Genomic DNA, 18,199 nt, shown 5'->3' with positions numbered 1-18,199 from the left:
GCGCTGTTCACCGCTTGCTGCCACTTGCTGGGGACGCGACCATCACAAACCTCCCAACAAGCAAAAACCCAATCTTTGGTGCGCTTTTGTGTCAAACGGATGAACACTTCAACCGCGAACGAAAACTCAAGCCTGTGATGTGCAAACAAAGCTTTTACTTTTGGATTTAAAAAAAAAAAGGACTGCCCAGTCTTATTGCTCTCAAGCGTTCTGAGATAGACCGAGCCGAGATTAGACAGACACCGTGCAATTCGATCAGGTCTCAAGAACAACAAAATGACTAGTAGCTTGCTCAAAGACATCCTGATCACGCAGCGGGAAGCCTCTGGAATCACACTATTGGCAGACTCTGCGGCCGACCCATTGGGTGCACTGCTGGCTGCCGGGGCGCGCGCCGTCGCCACTCGAGGTTTGGAAAATGGAACAAGCAAGGTTGGACTGCTGTTGGCGAGTGGATGGATGGAACTGACCGGCTCAGGCGCCGTTGTTGCAGGTCGAGGCGTTGTGCTTGTGGCAATCGACCGCGCTCCACAGCTGCTCTGCGCGTCGCTCGGACTGACTGGTATCACTGGACAGCGACCAATCGTTGTCGATGCATTCTCGGATCCGCTCGGCTGGTCTTCAGCGTCGCGCGGGAACAGCTCGCTCTGCCAAACGTGCGTTTCGAACCTGACGCAACTCGCAGACACGATTGCCAAGGCCGCTGCTGCAGCAGCAGGAGGAGGTGTGTATTTGTTTGCAGAGATGCTCAGTAGCGTCAAAAAGAAGAAACAGCTTGCATGTTTGTTCATTGGAGTCGATTGCCACTCACCACACAACGAATGAACTGGGCAACCCTGCTACAGCAGCCCTGAGCACCGTGTACATTGATTCTCTGGCAACGTTATGTCTGCATCACTCTGTTGGAGACGTGAGTCGCTTTTTGGCCGCACTCGTCTCGAGCAATCGCGGCGTGGCAAGTGTTGTGGCACTCGTCCATCAGGACGTGCTTGCCGCGCTTTCGGAAAGTGCAGAGTCTGCGCTTGCTACACTAGCGTACGTGGCATCAACCACTGTAACAGTCCAGCCAGGTACTGCGAGTGTGGACGTGCATCATCGTCGTAAAACTGGCAAAGTTCTGCGATCGAACGAAGCCTTCTCGTTCACGTTGGCGCACGAGCTAGTCACGGTTCCAGCGTCAGAGCTCTCGACCACCGGATCCGCTGGCTCGACGGCAGGAGCCAGTGCCTCAGCGGCCTCGTCGTCGTCTTCAAGTGCAGCAGGCAAGACCAAGCAGGTGAGCTGAAGAGTGAAAAGTGTGGGTTGCACGCTGTGGATGCAGATTGGATGCAGATTGGATTGGGGGGGGGTGTGTAGTGTTGGGCTACATACGTCGCTTGTGGCTGGCTGGCAACACGTTTGCAAGCTCGAATCGCACGTGCTCGGAAACTTCGACGCTGACTCGGGCTGCTTTTGTTTGTTGCTTTGTTGTTTGTCTGTTCTTCGCAGCCCGACCCAACGGCAAATCTCACATTCAACCTCAGTCTCAATGCGGCCGAACGGCAAGCACGCCAAAACGTTGTCCTGCCGTACCTTAAAACTGAGGCGGACAAGCGAGCCATCTTGCGTCAAGACTATCCTTCGGCGTCCGCCCCGGGAACGATCGCGTATGCTGATGATACAGAGCCTCCTCGCGTTCACGCAGCGCGACCCGCCGTTGCCTCGAATATTGTCTTTGAGCCCGAGGTCGGCGTGGACGAGCTGGATGATTTCGGCGACGAGGAAGACCAGGAGGAGGAAGATCCGGACGATGATTTGGACATTTGAGTCGTGTGCACCAATATAGTTTATTGTATTTGCGGTCATGGGCTTTGTACATCAGGAGTCGGGGATGCCAAAAAAAAAAAAAAAAAAAAAAAAAGGGTGAGAGGACCAAATTTTTGCGCAGCCACTTTTGCGCTTCAGAACAACTTGTCGACCCATAGAGCGTGCCAATCCCTCGGTATCTTCTTCCTGAGTTGTCGTGGATTAGTTAGCCAGATCGGCTCATTCCTTCCTTTTTGTTTATTTTGCATTGGTTGTTTGAACATGAGCGGGTTTGTGGACGATTTGTCGACTGCGCAGACGGAAGCGCTTGAAGCCATGTGGCGCAAGGTGGAGACGACCGGCCTGCTTGATGAAGACAAGGTGAATTGTGCTTTCATGAGACGATGGCGGCGGGGGGCGGGGGGTTTGTGGCGCTCGGATTGCTTGATCCGGGCGAGCTTGAAGCCGGAAGCAAGTGACAAAAGGGATGACGCGCCGCGACGCGCCAACGCCCGGACTGGGCGCGCAGCAGAGAATCTCTGCACGATCGATGTTTCAACGGATAACGCAGCAAGTTGCGATCCTCAAAGTGGGGGGGGGGGGGGGCAAAAGCGACAACGAGAGGCCAACTTTGCACCCGATGGATGGCAGTGGGCGGGAACGGAAGCTAGCGTCGGCAAATTGAGCTCTCGACGAATCGCGGCTGAATGATGTTCAAAACTAAGATGGATTTCGATGCGAATGACAAATTTGTTCCGGTGTTTTTTTGTTTTTTTTTTTTTTGTTTTTTTTTTTTTTTTTTTTTTTTGTTCTTGTTCTTGCTATTCGCATTGTGCTGCTGCGCAGTTCTGGCTGGCGATCGGACACGAGGACGCAGACGGTAAGTGTTTCGTCGTTGTTGTTTTTTGAGTCTTCGTTTCAAACGTGGCTTGCGAGCACTCTATGATCAAATGAATGTCGCGCACAACTAAATCGAACAACGCTGACACGTTGATGCATTTAGTATTCCTGCTGCGATTTCTGCGAGCGCGCAGGTTTGAGGTGGACAAGGCGTTCACAATGCTGACCGAATGCATTGACTGGCAAGTCTCGTTCGGCACCCACCACCTCACTGTGGCTCAAGTGGCGGACAACTACTTCTTTGAGACCAATCTGATGTTCTTTTCACGCGGCCGCTGCAAGAATGGCCGCCCGATTGCGTATGGTTTTGATATGCAAGAGGTGATTTTGTTTTCAATCTTGAACACGGAATTTTGACGGCGGGTGCGCTTTCTCCGCCACAATCCCTACAGAGTCATCCGAGTCAAGGTGCATGACAAAAACCGACGCGACCTGGAGTCACTCAAGCGCTTCTGCATCCTTCAAATGCAAGCGGGTCGGCGCATGGTTCGCGGCACAGACACCTTCGCGACGCTCGTGTTCGACATGACCGACTTTGGCCTCATCAACATGGACTTTGACTTTGTCAAGTTCCTCATCGCGGCGTTCGAAAAGTACTACCCCGAGACTCTTGGCGTGCTCTTGCTGCTCAACGCGCCGTTTGTGTTCTGGGGTAAAGCTCGATGGATGGCTTGGTCTTGGTTTTTTGATTGTTTTGATTGTGCTTGTGCTTTATTTTTTTTTTGTTTTGGTTTTCTTGGCTGCTAACTGGCTACGTTCTGCCACTGGTCTGGGTAGGATGCTGGCGCATGATCTCGCCTTGGTTGGACAAGAACGTCGCCGACAAGGTCAAGTTTGTGACAACTGCTGAACTGACGCAGTACATTGATCCGGAAAACATTCTGGAGGAGCACGGCGGTCTGGACAAACACAAGTAAGAGCCTCGAGTCCAAAAAGGATTGGAACATTGAGTAGCTGACTTTATTTTTCCGGTTGTTGGCAGATACACGTTCACGCCCCTCGCGGACGACGAACACGCCGATTTGCCGTGCGGTGTCGCGAAAGACGAAGATTTCGATCGGATTATGAGCGAAATGAACGACGCTCGCAAGCAGCTCGTCGACATTCGCAAGCAACTACACGCCAAGCAGCTGGATGCCGAAAAGTTGGCCGAGCTGCGCAAGGAGTTTGCCCATCGCAAGGCCCACCTCTCCAAGACGGTCAAGTACCGACATCCCGGCTTTCACTTTGCACCCGGTCATGTTGCCAGCGAGTAAAACACGAGCAGTCTCGGCGATGTCGGGGATGGTTTGGATTAATGGAAAGCAACAAGCTGCTGTTAGATCCATCCCAAAGATGCACACTCTTCTAATACTCGCAGAAATACTTTCCATTTCTCATCATTCCAGAAATACAAACTGTACGCAAGAAAGGTGTTACGACCTTACCCGGAACTTAACCTAGAATCACTACTGAAGCGTACGAATTGAATGCGGAAGTATCGTTTACTAAGAATATAGTGAAGAATGAGGGGGAAGCCTAACTGAAGCTGAGCCCAGTTCGTACTCTCAGTCACTTTTCGCGCCTTTTTTTTTTTTTTTTTTTTGTTCTTTTTTCTCTTCCATGGTTCTTCTGATCCCTTCCTTTCCAACACACAGATGTCCTCCGCGGCCGCACCTCGAACGAAAGAGCAGTGGCTGGATTTAACTGTAAGGACTGAGTGACAGGGCGCTGTGGTTTGGGCTGCGTGGCTGTCGTTCTCACAAACTTGCCTTGTTCGTTTGCCAGGTTCCAGATCTACGAGCAGCACTCACCTCCCGCGGACTCTCGACCCGTGGAAACAAACCTGAGCTGATAACTCGTCTCATGGATGATGATGCCGCCAAATGCAGCAAGCAGCAAGCTGACGCAGCAGCAGCAGCACGAGCAGCAGCAGCACGAGCAGTCGCAGTAGCAGCACCACCACCACCACCACCAACACTACCGTCACCCAACACGGGCAGTGACAGCACTGCGAGCAGCACCAGCAGCAGCAGTAGCTCGGCTGCCGCACCACCACTCACAACCGCGCCTGCGGCTCAAGCACCGGCTGTTCAGCATTTCGTGCCTCGACCAGCTCCAGGCACCACATTCACTGTGTCCAGTGCGGACTTGGAAGGCATCACTGTTCCGGACGAGATCAAAGCATTGTTGCGGGTTCATGGCAAGAGCGTCGAATTGCTCGATCGCAACTTTTCAGAACTTTCAGCAGGTGCCTTGTATCGAGATCTGTTAATGTCAGACGAATCACCAGAACCTCGCTACCTCACCGGCGTTGGTGGTGTCGGCAAAAGCAGTATTCTGCTGATGCTGGCCGTGCTGGCGATGCGCCACAACAGGGCCTTCTTCGAGCGCCTCGCTGCTGCTCCTGCTCCTGCTCCTGCTCCTGTTAATGCTCCTGCTGCTCCCCCTTTCGATGGCGCCATTTTCCTCATCTACCTGCCTCAGACGGATGCCTTCATTCAACAACCACCTGAGGTCGCGGCCAACCAACTGATCGAAAAGTTGCGAATTGCCAACCGCCGCTTGCTGAACTCTCGTATGCTTGATGAGCCCGCGTTTGAGTTACTCAAGGATGCGTTTGTGCGACAAAAGAATTCGTCTGGGCATTTTGAGTCCGCACTCAACCAATGGGGTCGCATCAATGCTGCGTTGGTTGGCCTCGAGTCCCAAAGTCACCGTTTCCGTGTCCTCGTCCTCATCGACCAGTGGAATTCAATCATTCATCGCAAAGCCCTTCCAGTTGGCCACGAGGACAAGCTCACGGCAGACCATCCTGCTCAAGCCTTCTACAAGCTCAGCTCCCAGTTCGGGTTCTCCCTTTTCGTCGCGGCAGTCAGCTCCTCTTTCGACCTGGGCTCAGAAAATGCGCTGAAGGACGGACAGTCTTCTGGACGTAAAATTCCCATTCCGCCGCTCACTGCCGCGGAGGCTGAGACGCTGCGCGCCATTTGGTACCACCGCAACCCACCGGAGAACAAGCCGCGTTTGAAAGTCACTGCCGAACAGATGCAGAAGCTCTTCCTCAAAGTCGGTGGTGTCGCGCGCATTTTGCAGTACTACGCATCGTCGCGCTACGAAGCGAATCCCGACACCAACTTTGCCGAGCTGTGCGAGGAGTATTACGACAAGCGACTCAAACGCCTCATCGAGTCCTACCGACCCCTTGATACATTCAACGATCTTGTTCAAGACCTCTCCACGATCTTCGTGCACGGTCGACTTTCTGTACATTTGTCTGAAGTTTGGCTGAAGACCGGAATGGTCAAGAAGGATCCAGCGGAGCCTGAGCAGCTGATTCCTGTGAGCGACCTCGCTCGCAGCGCTGCAGCCAGAGTCTTCAAGGCCGCGGGAGGTGGCTTCCTGCACCTGATCTATGCCGTCGCAACCATCCGATGGTACGCGATAGAGACGTTTGTCTTGTTGCACCTCCGCTATCCGACCAACGTGTTGAGAGGCATTTCTCCATCACAAACCGAGCTGAGCCTGCCCACGACAGTCAGCGAAACCCATGTTCTCGATCGGTCGATCGGTGCCGGTAACGTCGAGGCGTATCTGAAGACGTACAACAACGGTCACCCGTTCCCGGCGAACACTCTGTTCCTTCCTGGCTGGAGCACCCATCCCGTCGCAGACGCAGTGTTGCTGACAACCAAACCGCAACCCAATGCTACGCAACCCAATGCTACGCAACCCAATGCTACGCCAACCCTGGTGTTTTTCCAAATCAGCGAATCACCATACAACAAACATGGAACGCAAATCCCTCATCTTGCGACGTCGGTTCTGAGTAAGAGCACGACCGTGATTGACACCTACCGCGCATTGTATGGTATTGGCGATGACGCAGCGTATGACACACCGCAGATCCGGCAAGGACAGCTGCCAGAGTGTGTCAAGTACATCTACGCGACCACAGACACCAGCACCAGCACGACACACTCTGTGTTTTTCATGCAAGCGAGCCATTTGCGATGGCTTGATGCGACGGGATGGGACAGAATGACGGGATCCCCTCCAGCTTCATCTGCGCCGTAATTTTTTTTTTGCCAATCGCGCCGCATTGTGATGACCGACTGCTGTCAGGCATTCTATGTGTTTTTTAATTCTGTTCGTGGTCATACATGTCTTGTATATCGAGTTGCGCTGCAATTTTTATTCATGGAGTCTTAAGTTTGGTGTACTGGCAGTCAATTGAAAACTGGGCGCGGACACCCTCAGATTTGATTGTCAGCGAGAAGAACCTTTGCAAGCATACTGGCAGTCCAATGAACACTTTGGCATTTTCGCTGACTTGAATCTGTTCCAACCTGTTACGGGTGAGACCCCCCCCCCTTGGGTCTGTTCCAACCTGTTACGGGTGAGACCCCCCCCCCTTGGGTCTAACCCACTCTTGGTATTTTGTATTAAATACGAGAATCCCGGGTTTGTTCGTAACACAACCATCAAAGAAGCGTCGGCCACCTTTCCCCCCACCCCACCCAGCCTCTTCCTTCTCGATTTCAATACCATCTCCATCTGGAATGAGAATATTATTAATATTAATATTAATATGAGACAGTCATTTCTGTTTTTGATTCTTGTTGTAGAGATTGTTTCATAGCAAAACAAGGGATGGCAGCAAACGCGCAAAGTCGAGTCATCAAAAGGTGCCGCTCCCGTCGCTTCTTTCCCTCGCCCCGCTGCCCGTTTTTGCTTGGCAGTAGTCGTTATGAGTCCTCAGCGCGCCCTCGCTCGGCCTGCCTCGCGTCCTGCCGCCTCAAAGCGACCGCAAGCGAGCCGCGTGTTGGGGGGGTTTTTTTTTTTTTTTTTTCAAGCTTGTTTGTTTCACTTGCGCGCCAAAGCTTTTTTTTCTTTTTTTTCGTCGCGGTGCTTCGGCCAGCGGCGCTCCACCTCCGTCGCCAGCCACCACTGGGCTGTGCTTAACCCAGTTGTGCGGCCAAATCCAGTCATCCGAGCGTGCCACACTGTCGCGTTCAAGCTGGACCGGCCGAATGAGTTGCTGCTGAATTTGGCGCGCTCTTTTTTTTTTTTTTTTTTTTTGTTTTTTTTTTTGTTGCTTTTTTTTTTTCTCCGCGCGATGTTCGCTGCTCAAACTGCTTCACTCACTTCCTCTTGACACACGCAGAATACAAAAGGAGCTTGCTGAAGTCACTTTGGATCCCCCGTGCAACTGCAGGTACGGCGCTTTGCTCGTTCGAAACACTGACGTTGTTGGATGCTTGTTCCGTTCGCGGCCCTGTCACTCACTGACTCGACCCTGTGCTCTGTCTTTGATTTGACTGTTCTCGTGTTACGATGTATTACGTTGGTTGGTGGTTCGTGGCTTGTGGCTGTGCCAATTCGCAGCGCCGGTCCGAAAGGCGACAACCTTCTTGAGTGGACGGCAACCATTCTCGGTCCTTCTGGCTCGCCCTACCAAGGCGGCGTCTTTTTCCTCGAGATTTTCTTCTCTGCAGACTATCCCTTCAAGCCTCCAAAGGTTTGTACCATCGCATCCCGCCGGTGGCAATCTTGGTTTTGGTTGGCAGTGCATTTGCATTGACTCTTTGTTGTTGTTGTTGTTGTCTGTTTGCAATCTCGGTCCGTCGACGGCAGGTCGTTTTCAAGACTCGTATTTATCACTGCAACATTCACGCCTCGGGAAGCATTTGCTTGGACACGTTGAAAGACCAATGGAGCCCAGCGCTCACAATCTCCAAGGTGCTCCTGTCAATCTGCTCGTTGCTCACGGATCCCAACCCTGACGACCCCTTGGTGCCTGCGATTGCCCACGAGTATCTTAAGGACCGTCAACTGCACGACAAAACGGCGCGTGACTGGACGCGGCGCTACGCACAATGAGCCACGCTGTGCTTTTGGTGATTTTTGTTTTGTTGTTGCTTTGGGTGCTTTGTGTGTGATTGACTGATCAAACAAGCTTCAAACAAATCCCAGAATCTATTTTCCCACTGTAGGGTGGTCTCAAAGTCTCAAAATCAGGGCAAAGTTTGTAATCCACTCACTTCAAAGGTACGATCGAGGCGGACCGACAAATCCCTCACGCGTCAACTCATCATCCCATAGCAGCATGATGTCGGATGAGTGAGTATCAAAAACCGCCGTGGCGAGACAGGAAGCGCTGGAGGGTGCAGTGCGAGAGATGTGAATAGCAATGATACCCGCCCCGCCGCGCACCCCTGATACTGTATTCATAATTATGGAATCGAGGGTCGCTGTTTGTTGCAAGGAGCCCAAATGCACAGCTACGCTAGCGCAGCCGCCATGCATGTCCAGTCCTCAAAATCTTTGTTTTTTTCTGTAAATGGGTTTTTTTTTTTTTTTTTTGGCTTGGTGCTGGTCGCTCGTCCATCTCTCCTCTCTCGCGCTCCAGCTAGCTCTCTCAGCTAGCTCTCTCTTTCTCTCTCTCTTTCTCTCTCTCTTTCTCTCCCTTCTCTTGTCTTGTCTTGCCGGTGTCGATGTGGGCAACCACCCTGCACGGACCCGTTGCTCAAAACCATCAAAATCAACAAATCCAAAATCAAAACTCAAAAAAAAAAAAAAAAAAAAAAAAAAAAAAGGCATCGATTTTATTTGATCAGAACGAGCGACACAGATCGCGGCTGGGCTCTGTGTGTTGCCGTGATGCCACGCAACGGGACGGGCTGACAAGAGCCAGCCTCGGTACTTGCACTGCGCTGCCGTTGTCTCCCTCGGCTTGTCGATATGGCTGTGGATGGCACAGCAAGTCGTGGGCGCAGGAGGGAGGCGCGCGAAAAGGCAACCCCCAAATTGTTTTTTTTTTCATTTTCTCTTTGGCAGTGAATGGCTTTTGCGGGGGGGAGTGGAGGCCCAGTGCCACCACGGAAGCGTCCGACACATCGTCTGTGGCTCGGTGCGATTGCACTTGTTCTTTCCTGGGCTATGGCTTCGTTTTGGCAGCCCTGCCCCACTCTCTGGGCTTCGGTGTGTCAACAAAGGGGTTTTTTTTTTTTTTTTCAGGGGGGGCTGGACTCTGTGGGACTCTGACTGGCTGGCACAACAGATGTGTATCTGTTGGGGTGTGTCTGTATCTGTGTTGCTTTTCATCCCTTGGGGCGCCGTTGTGTCTCGAGACGGGAGGGATTGTTGTTCGGTCCAAATCGTCCAACTCGATACCCAAAAAAAAAAAAAAAAAAAAAAAAAAAAAGCCAACACTGCTTTTCTCTTTGAAGATTCGTCATTCATTCATCGCGGCTCACGACGACGACGGCCACCGTGCTCGTCGCTCTGGATCTGCTGTCGTTGCTCCTGTGCAGATTCGCGCATCAGTGGTGCGTGCAGGCGGGCGGGGATTGGAGGTGGGCATGACTCGACGATGAAGGGGTGATTGGATCTAACTGTGGTTGCAGTTTTTTTTTTTTTTTTTTTTTCCTTTCCTTTTCCTTTCCTTCTCTGTCTCCATTCAATGAGCAATGTTCCTTTTTCTTGCTAGTTTTGCTTGTTTGCTCACGAATATCCCCTTTCAACCCCTCTGTTTCGTGTGTGTTTTTGCAGACGAGCCCTCAAGTTTCCACTCAGGATCAAAGACAAGGAAGTTTTGCTCTGAAACCACAAAGGGACCCAAAACCTCTCGTCTTTCTTCCTCTCGTCTTTCAACCCTCTCGAATTTTCATTTCTTTTGGGCTTTGAGTCCTCGCACAACGTGTTCGTGGCTCCCGTGCGAGAAGACACCTCCTTGCTCCACTTCAAGCGCGCATTGCACAGGATTGACGGTTGCAATTGACATTGGTTGCCATTGGTGATCGATTCCTTTCTCGTTTTTCGTCTCGCTCGTGAAACTTTCCTTTTCTCTCTCTTCTTCTATTTTTTTGCGCAAACATGCCGCCCAAGTCAGCAAACTCGTTCAACAAGAAAAACCCCGTTGAAAAGCCCCCACCGTTGGCTGGAAGCATTGCGAGCTTCCCGCCGAGCTATGGCAATCTGCTCACGCTGGTTCGGAAGAACGACTACAAGAAGCTGCAAGAGCTCGCCAACAGCCACAAGATTGCAGAGGAAGATGTCAACTATCAGGACCCACGAACGGGCCGCACGCTCGTCCATCGTGCATCCTTGCAGGGCTTGAGCAAGTGCTTGCCGATGCTGCTGGATGCCGGCGGTGATGTGAGCCTTGTCGACCACGTTGGCTATTCCGCACTCATGTACGCCGTGCGTAACGGCCATGCCGATTGCGCACAGCTCTTGATCAACGCCAATGCCAATGTCAATCACGCAGCCCAGGACGGAAGCACGCCCGTGTACTGGGCTGCCTACCACGGCTACCCAGACTGCATTTCACTGTTGATCAAGAACAACGCGTCCGTGCATGTGGTCAACGAGGAAGGCCGCACGCCTCTGCATGAGGCCAGCGAGAGCGGCCAAATCATGTGCGTCACCCTGTTGCTCAAGCAGGGCGCTCAGGTGGACGCCCAAGACAAGGATGGCAAAACCGCACTGCACTGCGCCTGCGACCGAGGCCATGCTGCCGTGATTTCGCTGCTCGTCTACCACGATGCCGACATTGGCATGGACGACAACAACCTCTGGACGCCGCTTCACTACGCCGCCGCCAGCGGTCAACAAGACCCCGTTGCCATGCTGATTGACTACGGCGCCGATCTCGAGTGCCGCACCAAGGACAACTTTACCCCCGAGATGCTTGCGAAACGCGAGGGCCGCACTGATGTGGCTGAGAGAATCGGTGAGCAATTTTTGTTCGATGTGTTTATTGGACTTGTTTGCGTTGAATGGGGGGGGTTGTTGCTTTTGGCTCACTTTCATCCATCGACGCGTGCTTGGTCTTTGCACAATAGCACAAGCTGAGGTCAAGCTGCTGAACGAAACTGGCCCAACCTCCGCCGCTCGCCGATTGTACGGCTCGGGTGCGGCGTCGGAAGACCACCCACCTCAGGTCAGTACCGCTGGGCTGAATCGCTATCGCGCGTCTATTCGTCGTGATGCTGCCCCAGACTCGGTGAAGGAACGTCAGGCGGCCAAGGAGCGTGACGAGAAGGCTGCCAAGGAGCGTGAGGAACAGGCCGCGCACGAGCGCGAACAGGCTCGACTCGTCAAAGAGCGGGAGGCGCTTGCACGTCGTGAGGCCGAGGAGCGAGAACGGCTTGCTGCTCAACACCGGGAACGTGAAGAACGCGAGCGTGAACAGCGCGAAGCCGAACAGCGCGAGGCCGAACAGGCCAAAGCTGTCGCTGCTGCTGCGGCGGCCTCCGCTGCTGCTGCCGCCGCTGCTGAGGAGGTAGCGCGAACCAAGCTTCGCGAAGCAGAGCTCGCTGCTGCGCAGGCAGCTGCCGCAGCTGCCTCTCTTGCGGCCGACTCTGACCGCAATGGACACGTGCGAATGGTCTCGGAGGATTCCCTCGGCGACGACGTGGCAACACCCCAGCATGCGCGCTTCCGCTCCTCCTCGGAAGATTCCACCAGTCGCCCAGAAGACTCGCCGAGTGCGCGTGCTCGCTCGCCCCTCCCGCCTCCTGGACCCCGCCACCCCAAGCCCACGAATCTTTCCACCTCCGCTGCCGGCGCCACGCCTTTCGCTCGACGCGCTTTGCAGGGCCAGTTGCGCCCGCCATCCGTGTGTGACGATGATGACAATGACTATGACACTCACCAGGCGCCGCAGCGCAAACTCTCCACTGCCTCTGTGGATGAAGAGTTGCAGAACATGCCCTCGCCAACGGCATTGACCGCACGCAAACTCGCCACTCCGGATTTGCCCTCCCCGCCTCCGCATGGCCCTCCGAGCTTGGCTGCCCTCCCGCCACCCCCAGCAAACTTGCCCCCGCCACCGCCGATCGCCACCATCACCGTCTCGACGGTCTCGCCCGACCCTGACGCAGCTGGGCTGTCCCACCGCCGCCACGGCAGACGTTTGTCCTGGGACGCCAAAGCCCTCCATGCGAGTGCCGATGGTGGCCACGCCACCGCTTCCCCCACGCTGCCGCCCGCGCTGGTTCCGCGCTGGTCGGATCCGACCCTTGAAGTCAGCGACTCGGAGTCGAACTCGGGCAAAGCGTCGCCAGTGTCGCCAGCGACCTTTACGAGTGCTCCGGCCCGCCCGTCGCCGCTGCGCATTTCCACGACGCGCGGGGTGCCCGATGCCTCGCACCTGCCGTCGCCACCCCCGGCGCCGGCGCCCGTTGCTGCCCGTCAGCAACCCGCGGATGACGACTTGCCTCCGCCGCTCGATCACGTTGAAAGCGACGATGATGGTCCGCCGCCGCCGGAGCCCGTTGGCCATGTTGATGATGATGACGACGGCCCACCGCCGCCGGAACCCGTTGAGCTCCCGAAGGTGCCAGCACCTGTTGTTGCGCCTGTTGCCGTTTTGCGGACGGAATCGCCTGTACAGCTGGTGTCATCGTCGCCGTCGCCGCCTCCTGCCTCTGGGGATTCGGCCATGAGCGAAGAGCAAGAGCGTGCCGAGCGGCTCAAGGCCAAAGCGGCTGCACGGCTGAAGGCGCGTCAAGAAGCCGAAGCTGCTGAAAATGCCGCGGCCGAAGAGCGTGCTCGCCAACGCGCCAAGGTCAAGGCTGAGAACGAAAAGCGCGAACGAGAGCTGCAAGCTGAGCGCGAAGAGCTGGAACGGCAGCGACTTGAGCGTATTCGTCTCGAGGAAGAGCGGAAGGCCGCCGAAGCGGCTGCAGCGGCTGAACGGGCACGCCTCGAGCGCGAGGAGCGCGAAAAGCGTCGTCGCGAAGAGCGTGAAAGACTCGAGCGTCTCCGTCAGGAAGAAGAGGAGCAAGAGCGCCTTGCAGCTGAAGCCGCCGAAGCAGAGGCCGCACTGGAGCGTGCCCGCTACGCCGAAGAGTATGCTCGCGCTGAGGAACGGCGCAAGGCTGCAGAGCTCGAGGAAGAGCGCCAACTCGAGGAGGCGCGGCAGCGCAAGATTATTGAAAAGCAGGAACGCGAAGCCGAGCGCCAACGTGAGTTGGAGGATCTGGAGCGACTCCGCGTCCAACGGGAGGAGGCTGAGCGCGCGGCTGCCGAAGAGCGCGAGCGTGTCCGCGAGTACATGACAAAGAAGGGCCTGACCAGCTCTGCCCACGTGCCATCCTCCATCAGTGGCCGCTCGTCCGGCTCATCCACCTCATCCGCGTCATCTGGTTCCAGCGGTGCCTCGCGCACGCGTGAACCTGTCAAGTCATCCCTCGCCGATGATCCCGAGCTCGCTGCCGCCCGCGGCGCCCGTGCTGCTGCCGGCAAAATGTTTGAGCAACCAGCGGAAAAGCCTGTTGAGAACCAGCGGAAAAGCCTGTTGAGAAGAAGCCTGTTGCCAAGCCCGTCGAGAAGCCTGTTGAGAAGCCTGTCGAGAAGCCTGTTGAGAAGCCCGTCGAGCCAAAGGCAGTCGAAAAGAAGACGGCTGCTGCTGCAGCAGCCTCTGTGGAATTGGATGCTGACGCCGACTATGAGGCTCGCCGTGCTGCTCGCGCTGCGCGACGATTGGCTGAAGCTGGAGGTGCTGCTGCTGCTGCTGCTGAGCCGGTTGCCGCTCCGGCCGCCTCCACTTCCTCTGCAGACGATGATTTCGAGGCCCAACGAGCCGCTCGCAAAGCTCGGCGACAACAAGAACTGCAGGAAACCGCGCCTGCTGCTACAGCTGCGGACGATGATTTTGAAGCCCAACGCGCTGCTCGTAAGGCCCGCCGCCAGCAAGAGGAGGCTGCGGCTCAACCGCCAGCGCCCACAAAGGCCAAACAAGAGCCTGCTGAAGATGACTTTGAAGCCCAGCGCGCTGCACGCAAGGCGCGCCGCCAGCAAGAAGAGGCTGCTGCTGCTGAACAAGCAGCACCCGCAAAGACCAAGCAAGAGCCTGAGGAAGATCCGGAGCTTGCTGCTGCTCGTGCGGCTCGTGCAGCTGCACGCCAGAAGCGAGAAGAGGAAGAAGCGCGCGCCAAGGAGCCCGCTCCCCGTTCCTCTGGCTCGTCCAAGCCGGCATCTTTCAACGATGATCCGGAGATTGCAGCTGCTCGTGCTGCCCGTGCTGCGCTCAAAGCCAAAACAGAGGTGCCCGCCGACGAGCCTTCCTCGGCCGGTAGCCGCAGTGGAAATGTGTCCAAGGGGACGTCGTTCAATGACGATCCCGAGATTGCCGCTGCTCGCGCCGCCAAGGCCTCACTCAAGGTCTTCCAAGACCAGTCCAAGGCGACATCGGACGCCACTTCGCGCAAGAGTCTGGCGGACGATCCCGAGATTGCCGCGGCTAAAAATGCTCGGTTGAACCGTTCCAACTCAAAGCCGGCAGATTCCGTTGAGGAAGTCAAGCCCGCTGCCAATCTGAGTCGAACCCCTTCGAAGGTGGAGTCCGTTGAGGAGGTAAAGCCCGTTGCCAAGCTGAGTCGAAACCCTTCGAAAGTGGAGCCCGTTGAGGAGACCAAGCCTGCCGCCAAACCGTCAGTCAAGATGGTCGAGGAAGAGCGAAAAGCGCCCCCGAGCAAGCTGGCTGACGACGAAAGCGTCGTTGCCGTTTCCGCCGCTCGCAAGATGTTTGGCGGTTCTGCTGCCGCTCCCGCTGCTACTGCTGCCGCTGCTGCTCCTGTCGGCAAGCTTGCTGCTGGAGGTCGCTCGCGAACTTCCATTGCAGACGAGGAGGAACCGCCTCGCAAGCCCGAGGTGCCCTCCAACAAACCTGCCCCGGTCGTCCAGGATGACACGGCGCGCTATGCCGGCGACAAGCCCTCGGTTGGCAAATTGAACTCTGCGTTTGGCGCGACCTTCAACAATGCCAAACCTGCTGCTGCTGCTGCTGCGCCGGCCAAGGCTGTGCCTGAACCTGCCAAGGCTGCGCCTGAACCTGCCAAGACCAGCGCTTCCAAGCCGACTGCCGCTGAAGCACCGACCAGCAAGTCCATGCGCCCTTCAGCCTCGACTGAAGCCGTCGCCAAGCCCGCCGAAGAAGCACTGCCTGAAATTGTCAAGCCGTCCCAACTCAAGTCTGGCCCTGTCCTTTCATCCAACACTACCACCCGCTCGTCCGAGAACGATGCCAAGGAAGCCGTGCGTGGCGTTTCTCTGGCTTCGCTGAAGCAGGGCTTCATGGCCGGCACCCCTTCCCCGACCCCGAAGTCTGACAATGGGCCGTTCTCTCCGCCTGCAGAGGATGCGGCCGTCAAGCCTCTCAAGGTGCCGTCAATGTTCGGTCCTGCCAAGACGAGCACCGCGACGCCCAAGGCGCCCGAGAATGAACCCGAAGCCGAGGCACCCAAGCGCGCGCGCCCCGTGTCTACTTTTGGTGCGCCCTCCGCCACCCCCGCAGCTGCTCCTGCCCCTGCTTCGGGCACCTCCGCCGCTGGCGGCCGAGGCCGACCCGTCTCCATGATCAACACACCGCCCGCCGAGAGTGAAAGTCTGTCCAATATTCGCTCAAAGCTTCGTTCTACCACCCAAGATACCAGCAAGTAAAATCGCGTGGCTCGTATTTGGTACGAGTCCTCGTCCTCATCATTGGCCGCGGTGGTTTCTGCTGTCGGCTGGTTGATTTTAGTCGATCTTTATTATTTTTTTTTGTCTGTTCTCTGATTGAGAGATATATCCCTGTCTGTCCCTCCCTCCGCACCCTTCTTTTTCTCCATTTTTTCCTCTTCCTTCTGTTTCGAACATAGTTTCCATCTTTCACTTTGACGTGTCTTTTTGTTTGCTTCGTTGCTTTTTTTTTTTTTTTTTGTGAAATGTCAAACCAGTACAAAATTTAACATCGGATTGGTTGCTTGTGATTTTCCAGCAGCAGCGGAGGATGCTTTCTTATTCTCACTTTTTTTGGCTGTTCACCGTTTGATCAACGAAAAAAGCGAGCTCAGACAAGTTGATGCACGTCAAAGCAAAAAAGCTGAAATCAAAGCTCATAAATTCAATCTTTTTTTTTTTTTTTTGTTTTTTTTATTCTTTATTCTTTATTCTTTGGCCATGCTTTTGGGATTGCGATCTGTTCTCGTTGCTGCTTCTGCTGCAGCCAGGCCAGCGCCCTCATCGGTGGTGGCGACGACCGCCGTGCCTCGGCGCAGCGCAACGACTGCCGCACTGTACACTGCCGTAATGACGCCGCAGCCCGTGTCGCGGGTGGCGCTCAAGAAGAACAAGAAGCGCAAGGGCACGCGGCAGCGCCCAGAGGCGACCCCGACCCCGTCCCGCCTCACCAACCAGGGCCGCAGCGCAATGGCAAACTACTTTATGCAGCGCGGCGTCCTGCTTCGTGAGCAGTACGAGGCGCTCGAGCCCGTGCGGCTGCCACTCAAGCTGCCGACCCCGGCCGCGCTTGCCGCCCAGCAGAACGCACAGCTCTCGGCGATCGTCCAGGCGCACGCCCAGAACGATACCCAGGCACTCTCGGCAGCCTATGCTGCAATGACCCGTCCAGTGTTGCCGCCGGCCAAGCTCGAGACGGTCACATCCACCACCCCGACGCTCCGCCGACCCAAGGCGGACGCTGCTGCTGCCACCTCTGCTGCGGCAAAGACCGGTGGCGCCGCCAAGGGGAAAGGCAAGACGCAGTCCGCTGAGAACGCCATGAAGGAGCGCACCAAGCGCATCCATGCACGCGCTGAGGCGTCCAACAAGATTGCCTGGGAGCAAGCCAACGCCCGAGCAGAGGCAGCCATCGCCGGTGGCCAAACTGGCGTCCAAGTCCAGGATTTCTTGCCAGGTGAGGTTTTGTTGTGAATGTTGAGCTGGAGTCAAAGAAGAAGCGGGGGAAGTTGGGTTGGGGGGATGGCAAGTTTCGTTTATTGTTTATTGGAGGCTCTGCTCGTTGTCACCCCGACTCACTTTGGATGCCATTTCTTTCTCATTTGGGCTTTGGGTGTGTGTGTGTGTTGGCTTTGATGTGGCGGCCGACCTGACTTCAATGCAGCGCACGTTCGACATGGCATGCGTGGCCGCACAGTGCGAAAGGATCGTGACTTGTATCACTTTTTCACAATGCTTGATTCGGCGAAGTTCATGGCCATCTACCACTGGTCGGCGATGGACTCGCAGGCATGGCTCAACTTTCGCATGAAGCTGAAGGCTGCAGGACTGAACGTTCGGCTGTTCAACGGCTCGCTCATCCGTCGCGCCGTCTCCCGCACAGACTTCCGCAACATGAAGCTCCTTTTCCACGGAAACACGTGTGTCATTTACTCGTACGAGAAGGAGCTGGGCGCGCTGCCCGCGGTCATGGCCGGGGATGCCCGCTTTGAGCTGCTCGGCGTCAAGGTCGAGCGAGCGCTGCTCTCGAAGGAAGACGTGCCCTCGTACTTGGCCATGCGACCGGTTCGCGACTACCAGGCCGAGATTGTCGGCTTGATGAGCAGTCCCGCCGCGCGTGTCACGAGCATGATTGAACAGGCTCCTCAGCTGCTTGTTCACGTTCTCAACACACACGCCAAATCCGCCGATGAGCCACCAGCAGATTCTGCCCCGAAATCAACCTAGTGTAATGTTGACAATGATCGAGAAAAAAAACAGTGCACTACAATGGGGCAAAATAAAAACGTTGTGTTTGTGTTGT

General features: G+C 55.6%; 6 protein-coding genes across 6 annotated transcripts; all 6 read left to right on the top strand.

Annotated features, from left to right (window-relative positions):
• Positions 1-199: 199 nt before the first annotated feature.
• On the top strand, positions 200-1,840 carry CAOG_04217 (hypothetical protein). Its single transcript, XM_004347992.2, has 4 exons — positions 200-409; positions 494-724; positions 846-1,276; positions 1,489-1,840. Exons 1-4 carry the CDS (start codon positions 277-279, stop codon positions 1,804-1,806), a joined length of 1,113 nt encoding a protein of 370 aa, XP_004348042.1. The 5' UTR covers positions 200-276; the 3' UTR covers positions 1,807-1,840.
• A 201-nt stretch (positions 1,841-2,041) lies between these two features.
• Positions 2,042-4,169, top strand: CAOG_04216 (hypothetical protein). Its single transcript, XM_004347991.2, has 6 exons — positions 2,042-2,166; positions 2,632-2,665; positions 2,789-2,984; positions 3,078-3,337; positions 3,463-3,598; positions 3,668-4,169. The coding sequence occupies exons 1-6, from the start codon at positions 2,068-2,070 to the stop codon at positions 3,939-3,941; spliced, it is 999 nt and encodes a 332-aa protein (XP_004348041.1). The 5' UTR covers positions 2,042-2,067; the 3' UTR covers positions 3,942-4,169.
• A 103-nt stretch (positions 4,170-4,272) lies between these two features.
• On the top strand, positions 4,273-6,864 carry CAOG_04215 (hypothetical protein). The gene is made up of 2 exons (XM_004347990.2): positions 4,273-4,373; positions 4,453-6,864. Exons 1-2 carry the CDS (start codon positions 4,323-4,325, stop codon positions 6,739-6,741), a joined length of 2,340 nt encoding a protein of 779 aa, XP_004348040.1. The 5' UTR covers positions 4,273-4,322; the 3' UTR covers positions 6,742-6,864.
• A 408-nt stretch (positions 6,865-7,272) lies between these two features.
• Positions 7,273-8,678, top strand: CAOG_04214 (ubiquitin-conjugating enzyme). Its single transcript, XM_004347989.2, has 4 exons — positions 7,273-7,352; positions 7,832-7,882; positions 8,053-8,185; positions 8,302-8,678. The coding sequence occupies exons 1-4, from the start codon at positions 7,318-7,320 to the stop codon at positions 8,545-8,547; spliced, it is 465 nt and encodes a 154-aa protein (XP_004348039.1). The 5' UTR covers positions 7,273-7,317; the 3' UTR covers positions 8,548-8,678.
• A 1,864-nt stretch (positions 8,679-10,542) lies between these two features.
• Positions 10,543-16,116, top strand: CAOG_04213 (ankyrin repeat domain-containing SOCS box protein Asb-13; the record flags this gene model as incomplete). Its single annotated transcript, XM_004347988.2, has 3 exons — positions 10,543-11,401; positions 11,514-13,948; positions 13,981-16,116. 3 exons carry the CDS (start codon positions 10,543-10,545, stop codon positions 16,114-16,116), a joined length of 5,430 nt encoding a protein of 1,809 aa, XP_004348038.2.
• Positions 16,117-16,584: 468 nt separating this feature from the next.
• On the top strand, positions 16,585-18,193 carry CAOG_04212 (hypothetical protein). Its single transcript, XM_004347987.2, has 2 exons — positions 16,585-17,353; positions 17,561-18,193. Exons 1-2 carry the CDS (start codon positions 16,618-16,620, stop codon positions 18,121-18,123), a joined length of 1,299 nt encoding a protein of 432 aa, XP_004348037.1. The 5' UTR covers positions 16,585-16,617; the 3' UTR covers positions 18,124-18,193.
• Positions 18,194-18,199: the final 6 nt, after the last annotated feature.

The sequence above is a fragment of the Capsaspora owczarzaki genome (genome assembly GCF_000151315.2).
Source record: "Capsaspora owczarzaki ATCC 30864 unplaced genomic scaffold supercont2.6, whole genome shotgun sequence".
Classification (NCBI taxonomy): Eukaryota; class Filasterea; order Ministeriida; family Capsasporidae; genus Capsaspora; species Capsaspora owczarzaki.
The sequence above is the reverse complement of the archived record's forward strand: the minus strand, read 5'-3'. Positions and strand labels throughout refer to the sequence as shown.

Excerpts from the sequence above, each read along its gene's own strand:
- CAOG_04217 (XM_004347992.2), top strand. The coding sequence starts at position 277 with ATGACTAGTAGCTTGCTCAAAGACATCCTGATCACGCAGCGGGAAGCC. Across the intron at positions 410-493 it reads GCGCGCCGTCGCCACTCGAG|GTCGAGGCGTTGTGCTTGTG; the intron begins GTTTGGAAAATG and ends CCGTTGTTGCAG. Across the intron at positions 1,277-1,488 it reads CAGCAGGCAAGACCAAGCAG|CCCGACCCAACGGCAAATCT; the intron begins GTGAGCTGAAGA and ends TGTTCTTCGCAG.
- CAOG_04216 (XM_004347991.2), top strand. The coding sequence starts at position 2,068 with ATGAGCGGGTTTGTGGACGATTTGTCGACTGCGCAGACGGAAGCGCTT. Across the intron at positions 2,666-2,788 it reads CGGACACGAGGACGCAGACG|TATTCCTGCTGCGATTTCTG; the intron begins GTAAGTGTTTCG and ends TGATGCATTTAG. Across the intron at positions 3,599-3,667 it reads GGCGGTCTGGACAAACACAA|ATACACGTTCACGCCCCTCG; the intron begins GTAAGAGCCTCG and ends GGTTGTTGGCAG.
- CAOG_04215 (XM_004347990.2), top strand. The coding sequence starts at position 4,323 with ATGTCCTCCGCGGCCGCACCTCGAACGAAAGAGCAGTGGCTGGATTTA. Across the intron at positions 4,374-4,452 it reads AGCAGTGGCTGGATTTAACT|GTTCCAGATCTACGAGCAGC; the intron begins GTAAGGACTGAG and ends TTCGTTTGCCAG.
- CAOG_04214 (XM_004347989.2), top strand. The coding sequence starts at position 7,318 with ATGGCAGCAAACGCGCAAAGTCGAGTCATCAAAAG. Across the intron at positions 7,353-7,831 it reads CAAAGTCGAGTCATCAAAAG|AATACAAAAGGAGCTTGCTG; the intron begins GTGCCGCTCCCG and ends TGACACACGCAG. Across the intron at positions 7,883-8,052 it reads GATCCCCCGTGCAACTGCAG|CGCCGGTCCGAAAGGCGACA; the intron begins GTACGGCGCTTT and ends GCCAATTCGCAG.
- CAOG_04212 (XM_004347987.2), top strand. The coding sequence starts at position 16,618 with ATGCTTTTGGGATTGCGATCTGTTCTCGTTGCTGCTTCTGCTGCAGCC. Across the intron at positions 17,354-17,560 it reads AGTCCAGGATTTCTTGCCAG|CGCACGTTCGACATGGCATG; the intron begins GTGAGGTTTTGT and ends ACTTCAATGCAG.